The sequence below is a fragment of the Oncorhynchus gorbuscha genome, linkage group LG02, assembly GCF_021184085.1.
Source record: "Oncorhynchus gorbuscha isolate QuinsamMale2020 ecotype Even-year linkage group LG02, OgorEven_v1.0, whole genome shotgun sequence".
Taxonomy (NCBI): Eukaryota; Metazoa; Chordata; class Actinopteri; order Salmoniformes; family Salmonidae; genus Oncorhynchus; species Oncorhynchus gorbuscha.
Window position 1 is genome coordinate 66,461,879 of NC_060174.1, and position 16,438 is coordinate 66,478,316.

A 16,438-nucleotide genomic window follows, 5' to 3' on the forward strand; every position below is an offset into this window, starting at 1 on the left:
AGCAAATCTCTTTTTAACTAGATGGTCTACCCCCTGGCCAGACCAACCCCTAACCTGGATGACGCTGGGTCGATTTATGAAATAAATACCTGCAGTTTTAACAGTTTAGATTCATAGCATATGTCAGACTTTTATTTTGAAACATGAAACAGGCACATGACAACAGCAGACGCGTGTTGGTGGAGGCGGAGCTGAATATTTGAAAGTGGCGGGCAAGACGAGATCCATGATAATCACCGACTGAAGTTATTTTGACGGAAAAGAAAGCGTTCAGTCAACGACATTTATTACGACTGATGCGTGGTTACATGTGGATCTTATTCTAGCCTCTGAAAAAAATATAGTTTTAAGAAACATTTAACTAGCGTTCGTGGTGACTAGTTACCAAGCTAGAGGCAAACTCATTTTAGCGAACGTTAGCTAGCCCATTGCAGGGGTCAAGACCAACGTCTTGCCAGCCCAAAAAAGGTAAGTGACCGTCCTTAGATAAGTTACGAAACGTGTTTGGCATGGCAGTGTAGTGGTATGAACAACGATGGTTCAGCTATCGGCAAGATGGCTAGCTAGTTAGGTAACCAAATACAATCAAGCTACATGCTGGCTAGAATTCACCGTCAGTACTATCAGCAAAGATGGTGGTGGATAAATTAAAGAGTTCACTCACACGCGGTTTACCATTGAACACAAATAGTAAGTTCCGGTCTACCAGCGAGGGCGTGTCTCTCTTCCTGTTTTGTCTGATATTAGGTGTTTTTGAATTAATTACAATGAGACAAAAGTAGCTTTCAGAAAATTCAATTTTTCGATCTGCACCGTTTCAAGATTTCCTTTTGCTTCAAATGTTTTATTTATTTAACTAGGCAAGTCCATTAGGAACAAATTCTTATTTACAATTACGGCCTAGGAACAGTGAGTTGCCTTGTTCGGGGGTAGAACTAGATTTTTACCTTGTCAGCTATGGGATTTGATCTAGAAACCTTTTGGTTACTGATCCAATGCTCTAACCACTAGCTTACCTGACGCCCCTAATGACAACATTGCTTTGATATTTGATATTGGCCACACTGTCCGTTACATAATAATTTTATGCATCTGTCACCTATTACCTGATTTCGCAGCATGACAAAGGAGGATGATAAGTCCATCCCCGTGCGGGTTGCCCTGCGGTGTCGACCTTTGGTTACTAAAGAAATCAACGAGGGTTGCCAGACCTGTCTCACCTTCGTGCCAGGGGATCCACAGGTCAACAATCGATTCTACAAGACATAACACAGCACTTGGCATTGCTTTGTCCCGCAACGAGACATTGTTTACAGTTTGCTTGTTGCGGAACTTCCATAGCCTGGCGTTGTTAATCAACCAAACCTAAACTATTTGGTTTCACCAAAGTAATGTTTCCCGTTGAGACATTTTCCAATATCTCTAGAAACAATACTTACGATTTGTCTGGTTGAATGTGTCCTTCACTGTCAAATAAGTGTTTAAAACACTTTTTTTATCCAGGGTCTTCCATTTTCAGGCTGTAGAAGTAGAGATTATACGTGGTAGTTTACTCTCGCGTGACAATGGCAGCCCACTGGCAGAAAATGGAACACCCTGGATAAAAACGTGTTTTAAACACTTATTTGATAACAAAAGAGACATACGACCTGAAAAAAGTAAGTATTGTTCCTACATATTTGGATATGCTTCTGTTTACGGGAAATGTATTTTGGTGAAACCAACTAGTTTAGGTGTGGTTGATCGAGGACGCCAGGCTATGGAAGCTTATGCAACTAGCCATCTGCAACACTTAGCCTGATGATTTATGGATTCAATTCCATAAGGACAATTGTTGTCTTATAATTCTTCTCTCTTGCAGGTGATTGTTGGCATTGAAAAGGCGTTCACGTACGATTATGTTTTTGATCCTACAACTGAACAAGAGGAAGTCTTCAACAGTGCTGTTTCACCGTTGTTGTGTGGTCTTTTCAAAGGTACAGGGGGGAAAATATGTTTACTTTCACACAGGATTGCCTATAGAACCAGTACTGGTTCTATGGGTATGGGAAAAATGGAATAGAATCAATAAGCTGTATGTGTAATGTTTCTACTCTTCTTTTCAGGCTATCATGCTACTGTGCTTGCGTATGGTCAGACGGGTTCGGGGAAGACCTTTTCTATGGGAGGAACCTATACGTCGGCCCAAGAGAATGAGCCCACCGTCGGAGTCATCCCCAGGGTGGTCAGAATGATCTTCCAGGAAAGGGAGAAGCATACGGATTGTGAATTCTCTCTGGCAGTGTCTTACCTGGAGGTGTGTGGGAACCTCTGCATTATTCATCATGATTGTCACAACACAATGCATGTTTTTACTGTGATAATGGACAAAACAATCATTGTTACCGGTACATTCCTCTTCTCAGAAACTCAAAACAGGGAGTCGTGATGCTTAAAAAGACAGGATTCGGATTATTGACGAAATACATTTCTTTGTGTCTAGAAGTATCCTGGCCATGTTTTTCTGTAACGTTTTGACTTAATTTTGTGTGCCATAGATATACAATGAAGACATCCTGGACTTGCTCTGTCCATCGGTATCCAAAGATAAACCATCAACCATCAACATTCGGGAGGACCCCAAGGAAGGCATAAAGGTGTGTGTCTTTTACAGTTGAAAATGTTGCTAAATATGTCTGAAACGAGTCAAATGTACTTGTTTGGGGGAATGTACTAGAGGTCGACCGTTTGATTTTTCAACAGTGATTTCCACCGGTCTAATGTCCATTGCTCGTGTTTCTTGGCCCAAGCAAGCCTCTTCTTCTTATTGGTGTCCTTTAGTAGGGGTTTCTTTGCAGCAATTTGTGCAAAGCAGGCATTCATGGTCAGTCTCCTCTGAACAGTTGATGTTGAGATGTGTTTGTTACTTTAACTCTGTGAAGCATTTATTTGTGCTGCAATCTGAGGTGCCGTTAACTCTGAACTTGCAGCAGAGGTAACTCTGGATCTTCCTTTCCTGAAGCGGTCCTCACGAGAGCCAGTTTCATTATAGCGCTTGATGGTTTTGCGACTGCACTTGAAGAAACTTTTGAAGATCTTAATTTTACTAATTGACTGACCTTCATGACTTAGGGCTAGGCGTCCCACTAGCGGGGACAACTTCTGGGTGCTGAATTCAAATAAATAATCATAAAAATGATGGATATTAAACGTTAAGGTACATATGTCTTTTATTGGTTGAAAGCTTAAGTTCTTGTTAAACTAACTGCACTGTCCGATTTACTGTAGCTATTACAGTGAAAACATGCCATGTGATTGTTTGAGGACGACGCCCCACATTCAAATATTTTTCCACCGTCACAGGTTTCATAAATTCACAAATGGCGAATACATATTCACTTACTTTTTGAAAATCTTCCTGATTTGTCATCCAAGGGTCCCAGCTATAACATGTAATGTTGTTTTGTTAGATAAAATCCTTCTTTATATCCCAAAAAGTCGGTTTAGTTGGCGCCATCGATTTGAGTAATCCACTCCTTCCAACATGCAGAGAAAGGAATCTGAAAATATACCCCTAAACTTTGTTTTAACAAGTAAAAATATGTTTCTATTTACTCCTCAGATACCCTAAAATATAATCAAACTATAATATTTCTTATGGAAAGAAGTATGTTCAATAGGAAACCGATTTTTAGCAGGTGCGTCCTGTCTTCATGGCACGGGCAAACACCAATTTCCCTTTACTAAAACTGATATTTTTTTTTTTTTTTTTTTTTTTTTTTGAAGTTACAAGCCTGAAACCTTGAACATAGACTACTGACACCCTGTGGAACACATTGGAATTGCATCCAGGGAGCAGATTTTCAATATGACCTTATTACTTGCCATTCTAAGAGGATGGTTTTTCTTTGTATTTTCTCCTGCCATATCCATTGTGTTGCATTCTCCTACATTATTTTAAAATTTTACAAACTTAAAAAGTGTATTATTTCCAATGGTACCAATTATTTGCATATCCTGGCTTCAGGGCCTGAGGAACAGGCAGTTTTACTTTGGGCACGTCATTCAGGCGGAAATAGAGAAAAAAGGGTTAAATGATAGGCTGTAATTTCTCTTTGCTTATTTGAGCTGTTCTTACTATAATATGGACTTCGTCTTTTACCAAATAGGGCTATCTTCTGTATACCCCCTCCCCCTACCTTGTCACAACACAACTGATTGGCTCAAATGCATTAAGAAGGAAAGACATTCCACAATTGAACTCTTAACAAGAAACACCTGTTAATTGAAATGCATTCCAGGTGACTACCTCATGAAGCTGGTTGAGAGAATCCCAAAAGTGTGCAAATTTGTCATCAAAGGCAAAGGGTGGCTAAGGATCTCAAATGTATTTTGATTTAACGCTATTGCTTACTACATGATCCCATAGGTGTTATAATCATAGTTTGATGTCTTCACTATTTTTCTACAATGTAGTAAAAATAAAAACCCTCGCATGAGTAAGTTTGTCCAACTTTTGGCTGTACTGTATGTTTAACCCATTCTCCCTATCTTAGATCGTGGGCCTGACTGAGAGGGAGGTGTTCTCTGCCAATGAGATGGTGGGCTGCTTGGAGCTGGGGAACTCAGCCCGTACTGTAGGCTCCACTGCCATGAATGCTGCCTCGTCTCGCTCCCATGCCATCTTCACCATCACCCTGGAGCAGCGCAGAGGGGCAGACAAGTCAGTCTTCTCTCTAGCTTTCTCCCATAGATCTGTCTCACTTTCTAATTTTCATCCCAAGGAAACGTTGCAGTCCATGAATGTATCCGACACGCAAAGCGCTGCATTAATATTTTCTTATATGCAAATCTCTGTTGATATAGTTAATTCAACTAATTTGTTTTAAGTGTGTTGTAAGTTGATTTGTTCTCATTTCTTCTGTTCTGTTTCTAAATGTGTGTTTGTAGATCTGACAATGTGGTGTCAAAGCTACACCTGGTGGATCTGGCTGGCTCTGAGAGACAAAAGAAAACCAAAGCTGAGGGCGATCGTCTGAAGGAAGGTGAGTCAACTACCAGAAGCTAACACTTTGGAAAACAGCAGTAAGCTGTGTGCTTTGAAGCCAATTATTGCTTGATTGGAAAATGTGGTGACGCAGTTGCGGAGCCTCCGGAGGCATGGAGAGACCAAATCAAGCTCTGAACTGCATCACCGTGGGCTTCAAATTTTGTAACAATGTGGATGGCTCCACATTGACCAGATTGGTTGACAGTAGGTGTGGAGTGGTACATCCTGTATAAACACAAACTCACTTCCTTGACAACTTCCTTCACTATCTCTGCTCCGCAAAGCGCAAGACATATGAAAGCAGAGGCTGCATCACAGTAAATGCTGTACGGCCATTTCAGATGTTGGATTGACAAAGCTTTGCCTTTTCAGTATTGTTACGGCCCATTATTAGCACAATCTACATGTTTTAAATGACAATCCCAGTTCTAATTCATTGTGTTGTTAGTTTGGTATCAGAACCTTATTTGACTCTCTGCTGTCTTCCTGTCTGCTCTAGGCATCAGCATCAACCGAGGCCTGCTCTCCCTGGGCAACGTGATCAGCGCTCTGGGTGACGAGAGCAAGAAAGGCACCTTTGTTCCCTACAGAGACTCCAAACTAACCCGCCTGCTCCAGGGTGAGAGTTCGATGGGTTCAGGGGGATGTGGTAGTTGAGCAGTCTAAATCCGGGCATTGCCGCCCATGTATGTTCTTCCTGGGTCTAATGGTATCAATTAAGGATTTGCTTTTAAGCACAATGAAAATAATAAATATGTGTTACAAGGCCTTGTGGTAGTCGGATGACTGAGAACAGTCGAGATGCATACGTTGTATACCCTAAGGCAGAGGTAGGCAATTAGATTCAACCACAGGCTGATTTTTGTTGGAGCGGATGTTCGGGGGGCCGGAACATAATTTGTACAATGCAAATTGTCCCAAAAAGGAAATTTTCTAATACAATCATTTTATACCTTGATTACATTGAGACACGATCACGTTTTTTTGTTGTCGTGTGGGAATACTTGGGAACAGATTGTCGAAATTAAATTAATTTTAGCTGAATTCTGGTGATTTTGTTCTTTAAAAAAAAAATTATACCCTCAACTAAAACTCACTCGTTGGACGCCTGTTGCCGACTCCTGCCCTAAGGCATTCAACGCAACACAAAGACATATTCATCAAAAACCGGAATGTTTCTTAGATTTAGAGACTGAATAGCACTCCATGTTTAAAAGTGTGCATTGAAGAATCAATTCCTGCTTTCTCCAACAGATTCTTTGGGAGGTAACAGCCACACCTTAATGATAGCGTGTGTCAGCCCTGCAGACTCCAACATTGAGGAGACCATCAACACGTTGCGTTACGCTGACAGAGCTCGCAAGATAAAAAACAAGCCTGTGGTCAACGTAGACCCTCGAGCTGCTGAAATGAAACGTCTGAAGCAGCAGGTAGGTAGTGACCACTGACCACCGTGCTAAGTGACCCTACATTTACACGATTCAAGTGTCCATTGTTTTGATGGAATATTTCCTCTTTTGGACACAGGTCCAGGAGCTACAGGTGATGCTTCTGCATGCACGTGGTGGTGTGGCACCAGTGCTTTCTGGGTAATTACTACTAAATAATTTTCCCAACTGACATACAGTTGAAGTCGGTAGTTTACATACACTTAGCTTAGAGTCATTAAAACTTGTTTTTAAACCACTCCACAAATGTCTTGTTAACAAACTATAGTTTTGATAAGTTGGTTTGGACATCTACTTTGTGCATGACACACATTGTTTTTCCAACAATTGTTTACAGACAGATTATTTCACTTATAATTCACTGTATCACAATTCCAATGGGTCAGAGGTGTACATACACTAAGTTGACTGTGCCTTTAAACAGCTTGGAAAATTCCAGAAAATTATGTCATGGCTTTAGAAGCTTCTGATAGGCTAATTGACATCATTTGAGTCAATTGGAGGTGAACCTGTGGATGTATTTCAAGGCCTACCAAGTCTGGTTCATCCTTGGGAGCAATTTCCAAACGCCTGAAGGTACCACATTCATCTGTACAAACAATAGTACGCAAGTATAAACACCATGGGACCACGCAGCCATCATACCGCTCAGAAAGGAGACTCGTTCTGTCTCTTAGAGATGAACGTACTTTGGTGCGAAAAGTGCAAATCAATCCCAGAACAACAGCAAAGGACCTTGTGAAGATGAGGGAGGAAACAGGTACATAATTATCTATATCCACAATACAACAAGTCCAATATCGACATAGCCTGAAAGGCAGCTCAGCAAGGAAGAAGCCACTGCTCCAAAACAGCCATAAAAGTCAGACTACGGTTTGCAACTGCACATGGGGACAAAGATCGTACTTTTTGGAGAAATGTCTGATGAAACCAAAATAGAACTGTTTGGCCATGATGACCATTGTTATGTTTGGAGGAAAAAGGGGGAGGCTTGCAAGCCGAAAAACACCATCCCAACGGTGAAGCAAGGGGTGGCAGATCATGTTGTGGGGGGGCTTTGCTGCAGGAGGGACTGATGCACTTCACAAAATAGATGGCATCATGAGGAGGGAAAATTATGTGGATATAATGAAGCAACATCTCAGGACATCAGTCAGGAAGTTAAAGCTTGGTCGCAAGTGGGTCTTCCAAATGGACAATGACCCCAAGCATACTTCCAAAGTTGTGGCAAAAAGGACAACAAAGCCAAAGTATTGGAGTGGCCATCACAAAGCCCTGACCTCAATCCTATAGAAAATGTGTGGGCAGAACTGAAAAAGCGTCTGCGAGCAAAGAGGCCTACAAACCTGACTCAGTTACACCAGCTCTGTCAGGAGGAATGGGCCAACATTCACCCAACTTATTGTGGGAAGCTTGTGGAAGGCTACCCAAAACGTTTGACCCAAGTTAAACAATTTAAAGGCAATGCTACCAAATACTAATTGAGTGTATGTAAACTTCTGACCCAGTGGGAATGTGATGAAAGAAATAAAAGTTTAAATAAATCATTATCTTCTCTATTATTCTGACATTTCACATTCTTAAAATAAAGTGGGAAACCTAACTGACCTAAGACAGGGAATTTTTACTAGGATTAAATATCAGGAATTGTGAAAAACTGAGTTTAAATGTATTTGGCTAAGGTGTATGTAAACTTCCGACTACAACTGTATGTCCTTAGTTCTCTATCCGTCTATTCAGCCAAAGAGTCTTTAAACCTTTGACTGGTAGAATGAACATCCACTAGTCCTTGCTATCTGGGATCCTTGGGACAAATATACCCCATTTGATAGTGAATTTTAAAATGGTTAAGGTTAGATGAGGGGTATGGTTAGGTTTAGGGTAAGGATGTCTCAAGGGTCTCGGATAGCACTAAACTAACTTTGATTCTGGGAACTTAAAAAGGGTAATTTCCTTGTTAAAAAAATAAATAAAAATACTTCCAAAAAGTATCTCACTGACTCCTTCCATCCCTTCTCTGAAAAAGGACTGAGCCAGCAGAGAACGTGTCGAAGATCCTGGAGAGGACCCGTGCCCTGCAGGTTGAGAACAACAAACTGAGCCGTGCTCTGAGTGAGGCAGCAGGCCAGACTGCCCTGATGTTTGAGAGGATCATCATGGTAAGGATCTGCACTGGTCTTGCACTAGGTCTGTCTTGTCATAGGCCATACCAACATCACACAGCAACGCTGACTCACCGTTTAGAATAGTTGGAGATATTACCATGATCTTCACGTGCAATACTTTGTCACTCTACACACAGACCGAGCAAGCAAATGAAAAACTGCAAAGCAAACTGCAAGAGTTGAAACAGCATGCAGCGTAAGTCTGAACTCTTATGTGTTTCGCCCATTGTCTTCATTGTCCTTATAAGTCATTGGCACCAGAATGATCTGTGTTAAAACTTAATGCTTTTCTTTTAGGTGTAAAGTGGACCTGCAGAGGGTGATGGAGACTCTGGAAGACCAGGAGCTGAAGGAGAATGTGGAAGTGATCCAGAATCTGCAGCACGTCATCCTGCAGCTCCAGGTACTGCCGGACGAGGGAGCTCTCATAAACCACCAGGCTGGATCTACTGCTGCGTGACTGACTGCATTCAGTCCCTTTTTATATGTTTAGCGAGCAAAGCACAATAGACAATTGTCTGCAGTCCATTGTAGCTAAGCTGTTGCTGTTCAATGCCATTACTTTATATGCTATGAAAGTGACGCAGAATTATCCAGGAAGTGGCCTGGTAGATTTAATTTAATTTTGTAGGCTTTTTGAATGGTCTTCAGGGCAAAAATGTCATAAAAGACATCTGGCAGAAGTAAATTCCCCACAAACACGGATATTATTTTCCACAAATGTTTTGACTTAATCGTCAAGCTCATTCCAAATATCAGGAGACTGACCCCAGAAGTATGACATAAGGTAATGGCACTTTCACAGTGTATTGATCATGCTAATCATAAAGATAATGGACACTTGATTTATTTTCCATTCAATTACACACATTGCATGTGTAACACCATCCATTTGATGGCTGGATATTTTAGTTCCCTACACCATATTTCAGTCCATTAATAAGAAGCTGCTTTGTATCGTGTCTGGGTAATAATGTCTGTGCTCTTGTCCCTCCAGGATGAGAGTGCTGGCCTTGCTGCCACCATTGAGGCGTTGGCTGCAGACTGTGGGGCTGAAGGAGATGACAGCCCTCATGTGTCTGGCAGCTGCAACGAAATCCCAACTGATGGTTCACCTTCTGTAAGTTTCTGGTCGTCTAATGCAGAATCCTGTCTGTGCTACAGATCTGCTTCTGCAAGGCTGTTGTTTCCTGAAGACATCCAGACGTGTTTTGGGGTTGTTGCATTTTTAGTCTTTTTTGAATTGTTGTACATGGTGTTTGTGGGTTTTGTACAACAGGTATGTTGTACAAAACGGGTGTGTTTTTGTTATCATAGAAGCATACATCCTCTTCCCCCACCCTACACAGGCTGCTGTTGACAAAGACTCTACAGAGGGCTTCACTACCCAGCATGCCTTGCGCCAGGCCCAAATGTCCAAGGAGCTGATTGAGCTCAACAACATTCTGGCTCTAAAGGAGGAGTTTGTCCGGAAGATGTGCCAGAACGACAGCCACCTGGAGCCTATGCAGACTGAACACCAGGTAGGGCTGGAGATGAGACTGGAGAGAAAATATGGGTTGGCTGTAATGGAGGTTGAGAGGGCTGCAACAGGTGAGGCAGCACCAGCACAGCACTTTGATTCTTATCCACTGGGAATGTTTTTGACTGCTTCAAACTGAACTGATGGAGCTCCTCATTGACTGTTCCCCTTCAGAATAACATCAAGAGTCTGCAGACATCAGTGGGCTCTCTGCAGAAGGAGAAGGAGGACCTCATCCAGGTTCTCCACTCTGCCAAGAAGGACGTTAATCAGGCTAAGTAAGGCAGCTGGCCTCATTGGTGCGGTTCAAACAGCATCTTTATGTTCAGGCTGCATATTGAATTGATATGATAGTTATCTGTTGTGGGAGTCTCTTTCATAAGAGCCATGAGCTTGGTGTGTATTCACAACTGTATGTTTAGTATAAACATTCCTCTGCATTTACAATGGAGACATCAGTAATTTCCCTGTCTCTATTCCCTCCATCTGTCCACCAGGCTGAGCGAGCAGCGTAGGAAGCGTCTGCAGGAGCTGGAGGGTCAGATCACAGACATGAAGAAGAAGCTCCAGGAGCAGTCCAAGCTCCTCAAGCTCAAAGAGTCCTCTGTCCGCAGCGTGGCCAAGCTCAACCATGAGATCCAGGTATGACCGGGTGCTTGCCAGTGGCTGACCTAATCAGCAGGATTTCAGGACAATGAGAGGTTTTCAGTCGACGGTCATCGGAATCTAAAAAAATTGAATTCGGGCCTTGCGATGGCAATCAAAGACGGGGTTGTTGATGGCGTCTCTTGTTTGTCTGCTCTCTTTCCCTGTAGGCTATGAAGAGTCAGCGTGTACAGCTGATGAGGCAGATGAAGGAGGACTCTGAGAAGTTCAGAGTGTGGAAGAATAAGAAGGACAAGGAGGTGCTTCAGCTCAAGGAGAAGGTGTGTGTGTGTCCATAATCCATACATAAGACACACTGTTCACCATATTCATTTCCATGTGGTTACGATTGATTGTTGTTTAAAAAAATAAAATACAAAAATTCTCACCTCTCTCTCAGGACCGTAAACGTCAGTTTCAGATGGTGAAGCTTGAGAGTGACTTCCAGAAGCAGGCTAATGTCCTGCGCCGTAAAACTGAGGAGGTGAGGCCTGGGTCTTGTGCACCGTTCTTCTGTTTTCGTCTGCAGACCTAATCGACCAGGAGAAAGTGTTTCGTGTCAATTCTTCAATGGTTGTTAGCTGGAAGTGCAGAGAGATATTTCAAATTCTGCCGGTGTTCACCTTCAGGCTGCAGCAGCCAATAAGCGTCTGAAGGATGCCCTGCAGAAGAGGAGTGAGGTGGCCGAGAAACGAAAGGACGTCCATTACAGAGGGCTGGAGGGAGCAGCCGGGAGAGTGAAGGTCCAGTCACCTTTGTTTGATTCTGTGTGCGTCGGTGTAAACTGTTTTGTGTGAGGGGTCCTGGTTTTCAAGAATTACCATAATGTGTTAAATAACGATACCATAATGTGTTAAATGAATCTGCGTTGTGTTGTCTGAGTGGTTGTGTGGTTTCAATGAGTGCTGTGACTGTATATGCATGTATCAATGACCGAGTGAGTAATGTATGCTGTGACCTGAATCTGACGTGTGTGTGTGTGTGAGAGCAGACCTGGCTCCTGAACGAAGTGGAGGTGCTGGTGAGCACAGGGGAGGCGCGGCGCCACCTGCAGGACCTGCTGGAGGACAGGAAAATCCTGGCAGAGGAGATCTCCCAGCTCAAACAGCAGATGGAGGCAGGGGAGCGGCCCTCTGCCAAAGTCAGGGTGAGTGAAGTTGCTCTCCTAAAGAGATCAATGAGAATCTGAGATTTTACTAAATGAGGATTCAGTGGAATTTCCACCGCTAGGCTACATGAGGAAATGATGCCTCTGTTTCTCTACAGAAGTTAAACTGTTGTTATTGTGCGTTCTCTCTCCCAACACTTTCACAGCGTCGGACCCTCATCATCTCCGAGCTGGAGAGCCAGGGAGAGCTGGAGGCATCTCTCAGTAAACAGGTGGACAACCTGGAGACGGAGATAAACCTCAGGTGAGTCTGACTAGTACAGACCTTACCCATTACCTCCCACGTCTGAGGGATTCCTTCAGTTCCACTCACATTGACCTCCCCTTACTGCTAATGAATTTGTGTTTTTCATAGACAAGGGTACCCAGATCATTTGTCTTTTAGTTGCATTGCTAAGCATTTTTTGCACTCATTGGGTATTCCCGACCCTTTTCTCCTTTGCTTGCCTGGAGAAATGTTGTCATAGTAAGGCATTGCTCCAAAGCTTTTCACACCTTCCAAAGCCTACGCCTTCCCATCTGTTCATTGTTAGTTCCTGTTGATAGGATATTGTGACTGCTGCCAGAAGCAAGTCCTTAAGAACTCGGTTAATTTAATGAGGACAGGAGAGTAATGATATGTGATTGGCATAAAATGTGATCAAGTATTTACATTTGGTTAAGTGAATCACATCCATGTGCATTTATCGATTCACATTCACATCAATCCAATGTATTTATAAAGCCCTTTTTACATCAGCGGATGTCACAAAGTGCTGTACAGAAACCCAGCCTAAAACCCCAAACAGAAAGCAATGCAAATGTAGAAGCACGGTGGCTAGGAAAAACTCCCATAAAAGTCAGAAACCTAGAGAGGAACCAGGCTCTGAGGAGTGGCCAGTCCTCTTCTGGCTGTGCCGGATGGAGATTATAACAGTACATGGCCACGTGCTGTTCCATGGATTTCCTCCTAGGAGTGCCCAGATAGCTGACCTACAACAGAAGGTCCTGGACGCAGACAATGAGGGGCGCTTGAAGCAACGCTGGGACAACATCACTACTATAGTGGAGGCCAAGTGTGCCCTCAAGGTCCTCATGTCAGAGGTGAGACACATTCGCATATCGTTGAACTGCATGCTTTTTAGTCTCACAAATCAAATTCGAAATGTCTTGAAAAGCATGTTACTAGCCTACCTTGTAAGCGGCAGGGTAGCCTAGTGGTTAGAGCGTTGTACTAGTAACCGGAAGGTTGTAAGTTCAAACCCCCGAGCTGACAAGGTACAAATCTGTCGTTCTGCCCCTGAACATGCAGTTAACCCATTGTTCCTAGGCCGTCATTGAAAATAAGAATTTGTTCTTAACTGACTTGCCTGGTTAAATAAATGTGTATATATAAAAAATGGAAATCAACACCCAAAAATAATGTTCACTGACAAAATGCATGACCACCAAAAATGTTACCGCCTCCACAGTTGGTGTCTGCCAAAACGGCCAGTTCTAAGCTGGAGAGTGACCTGAAGCAAGAGAAGGGCAACATGCTGGACCTGCAGAAGACTATGTGTGATGAGAGGAAAGTGATGTCCACCATGGAAATGGAGAACCAGCACCACCTGGTGGAGCTTGAGCAGATGCACCAGGAGAAGGTCCTGTACCTCCTGGGTCAGCTACAGAGCAAAGAGAGACCGTCTGTGGAGAAAAAGCAGGAGGAGGAGACTTCCAAACGGGAGAGGGAGCTTCTGCAGCGCCTCAAGTTCCAGGTCTGTCACACTGTCCTCTCAGCTACTGTGCTCACTGACATGTTATAGGAATGGTCATACAGTCAGTAAGGTCACATGCATGTGTTTCTACTATTAATCCTAATTGTCCATGTAGGTTGACTGCACTCAAAGATCAGCTCAGAATGTTGAGTTTGAAGCCAAAACTGAATAGAGGTTCTAACCCCCTCCAAATATAATGCTCGTCTCTACAGGAGGATGAGATTGAAAAGCTGCAGAAATTGAATGAGCAAAACCAGAGGCTGTTGGATGACAATGAACAATACAAAAAGGTAAATACACAGCTGGGCATATACAAGGACAATATAACACTCAAAGCTATATACAAGAACAATGGTCTATAGGTAACATTATTTTAATTTGTAAATGACTATTCTCACACCCATTGCTCTAAAAGGACAGGTTATTACAATTTGAAACATTAAGGTCTACTATTTGTTGAAACTGTCCATGTCATGCAACGTTTGTTCTGTTCTCAGAAACTAACACTGCTCCAGTTGGCCAGTGGGAAAATGATGAACGTCCTGCCAGCATCCACTCAGTCCCCAGACGACTCCTTTGAGTACATCCCGCCAAAGGTAGGCCACTGACATCCTTCCTTACCATTGTCTGTTTCATATCCAACTGTTAGAGGAAAGATTACCCCTATATGAGTCTAGGGGAAGCTGACCCTGACCCAGGCAGTGCTGGGAGGTTGCACCATCTCACTGGTGGTGTTCTTTACCTCCTGCAGCCTAAAGGTCACCGTTTCACTACAACCAAGGCTCCCCTGAATATGGCCATCAACATTGAGGAGCTGGAGGAGTCTGTCTCCGAGTCAGAGGATGAGGATGAGTGGTGCCCTGAGAAGAATGAGAGAGGCCGTAACAGAAAGAACTCCAACGTCAAGAAACCCAAGTCAACAGGGGTGAGAACTTAGTCTTTATTCAATTATTTTGTGAGACAGGCAACACTGTCGGTTTAGAGATGGTCAGATCACTATTATCATTGCATTTGCAGCGTTAAAAGTTCGCATTTTTGTTAAGTGTGCCTGTAAGGGTCGCTGTGGCAACAAGCTGTGCCGGTGCCGTAAGGGAATGATGACCTGTGGGGAAAACTGCCAATGTGACCATGAGAAGTGTCGTAACATCGGCAACCAGAGGTCCAGTACAGTAAGTTCAAAAATACCCTATGTTGTATTCTACATAGGCTCCCTACATTGAATAGAATGTATCATTGTTTGTGCATATATTTTTCAGAATCATTTCCCTCTCTTCCTAAAAGCAGGACGCTAGCGAAGTCACAGATGATGGGTCCAAAGATTCGGTTTCTATTCTTCAAGACCCCACAGCCATTAGCTCTGGGGATACCACGTTCTTTAAACCACCCTGTGCCACTCCCACCAAGGTAGGCTGCTCTATACCATCAACAATGGGCTCAATGGTTGTAACATCATACCCTCAACAGACTCATCACACTCTCTTCCAGAAGGGTACTGTTTAAGGGTCAAGGTGCCTTGGGTAGTGTTATGGTTGAGTTGGTAATGAATCTGGTGTGGTGATATTATTTTACACTGAGCTGCACCTAAAGTGGGTATTGGGTATTTCAGATCATGTCCTTATTTAAAGTGCTGAAAATAGATTTTTCCTCGCTTTATTCTTCTAGCTTGTGAGGAAGACTGTCTCTGTTTCTGCTGAAGAGGAGGAGGAGGAGGAAGATGATGATGATGATGATGATGATAAAGAGAGGAACACAACCAGCTTATTGAAGAAGAAGAAACGAGGCCTTACTAGCTTCCAGAACAGCTTTTTCTCTGGATGTACGCCCATCAGGGAAGAGTCTTGAGGTGGGCAAAGGAAGCTAGTATAGACAAATCACGCGAGAACTTAGCCCCTGCTATAGGATAGTCCCTTCATCTGTTTTTGTCAGTTTTTTTTTTCTTTTTTTTTTTCAATGCCTTAAATGTCCTCCTACGTTCCTTGTAATAAAGTGTAGCAATTGATTCTAAATTAGACATCACTCTTTTATCTGTTTTGAATCTGAGGGCATTGGAAAATTCACTTACTCTGAACTGACTAAAATGTCTTAATTATGAGGCCTGAAATGCACTAACAAGCTGATTTATACAAGGGAATTATTTTGTCACTTGAAATGTAAATGTTTAATAGGTTGTATGTAACGGATTTTCTATCAAGACATTTTTTTAATACTCATTTTTATTGTTATCCATAATAAATGAATAATTCATGATTATTTGTCCTATAGTTAATCAATCTCATTCTTTAATCAGTTGTCTAACAAAAAAAACCATCTGTCCAATCCAATTATCACCCTTTCAGTATGAAGGATTCTGGATCAGCGTTGTAATATTGTCGTTAGCGTTCCCATTTGACGACTATTGCAGTATTTTCACTCAGCTCCCAACCTTTTAATGCTATAGTCAACATGACATCTACTCTGAACAGCTGCCATTTTAAGACTCAGTCAAAGCAATGTGGTTTTATAGAGGGGCAGCTTTGGTCCAAATTCAAAATGGCGTCTGAGAGCACTTTAAAACCAAATACCTTACGCTGAAATAGATAATGGCCCAGGGTGATTTGGATGATCGAGGTCTGGAAACATTTTAAAGGAACAAAAAAAATAACTGCCCTGATTATACACAGCCCGAATACTCTTACATTTTATTTGGCTTTATTTTGCATTTAGTTTCTTTCTGGTCATCCAATAT

General features: G+C 42.6%; 1 protein-coding gene across 2 annotated transcripts; it reads left to right on the forward strand.

Annotated features, from left to right (window-relative positions):
• The first annotated feature begins 182 nt into the window (after positions 1–182).
• On the forward strand, positions 183–15,960 carry LOC124007796 (chromosome-associated kinesin KIF4-like). 2 transcript variants are annotated; one of them, XM_046318568.1, is made up of 30 exons: positions 183–468; positions 1,119–1,242; positions 1,862–1,976; positions 2,106–2,296; positions 2,538–2,636; positions 4,536–4,702; positions 4,930–5,024; positions 5,529–5,648; positions 6,284–6,459; positions 6,557–6,618; positions 8,504–8,636; positions 8,780–8,838; positions 8,940–9,045; positions 9,640–9,762; positions 9,992–10,165; positions 10,339–10,442; positions 10,662–10,806; positions 10,980–11,090; positions 11,210–11,293; positions 11,439–11,552; positions 11,801–11,956; positions 12,124–12,221; positions 12,931–13,060; positions 13,429–13,713; positions 13,926–14,003; positions 14,211–14,309; positions 14,465–14,638; positions 14,757–14,882; positions 14,995–15,117; positions 15,376–15,960. In XM_046318568.1, the coding sequence occupies exons 2-30, from the start codon at positions 1,120–1,122 to the stop codon at positions 15,553–15,555; spliced, it is 3,750 nt and encodes a 1,249-aa protein (XP_046174524.1). In that variant the 5' UTR covers positions 183–468; position 1,119; the 3' UTR covers positions 15,556–15,960. The 2 variants fall into 2 exon arrangements, with proteins under 2 accessions (XP_046174524.1, XP_046174529.1); XM_046318573.1 differs by having other exon boundaries at positions 14,998–15,117.
• Positions 15,961–16,438: the final 478 nt, after the last annotated feature.

Coding starts and splice junctions, on each gene's coding strand:
- LOC124007796 (XM_046318568.1), top strand. CDS start 1,120: ATGACAAAGGAGGATGATAAGTCCATCCCCGTGCGGGTTGCCCTGCGG. Junction 5,649..6,283: donor ACTAACCCGCCTGCTCCAGG/GTGAGAGTTCGA, acceptor TTTCTCCAACAG/ATTCTTTGGGAGGTAACAGC. Junction 11,294..11,438: donor TGCGCCGTAAAACTGAGGAG/GTGAGGCCTGGG, acceptor GTTCACCTTCAG/GCTGCAGCAGCCAATAAGCG.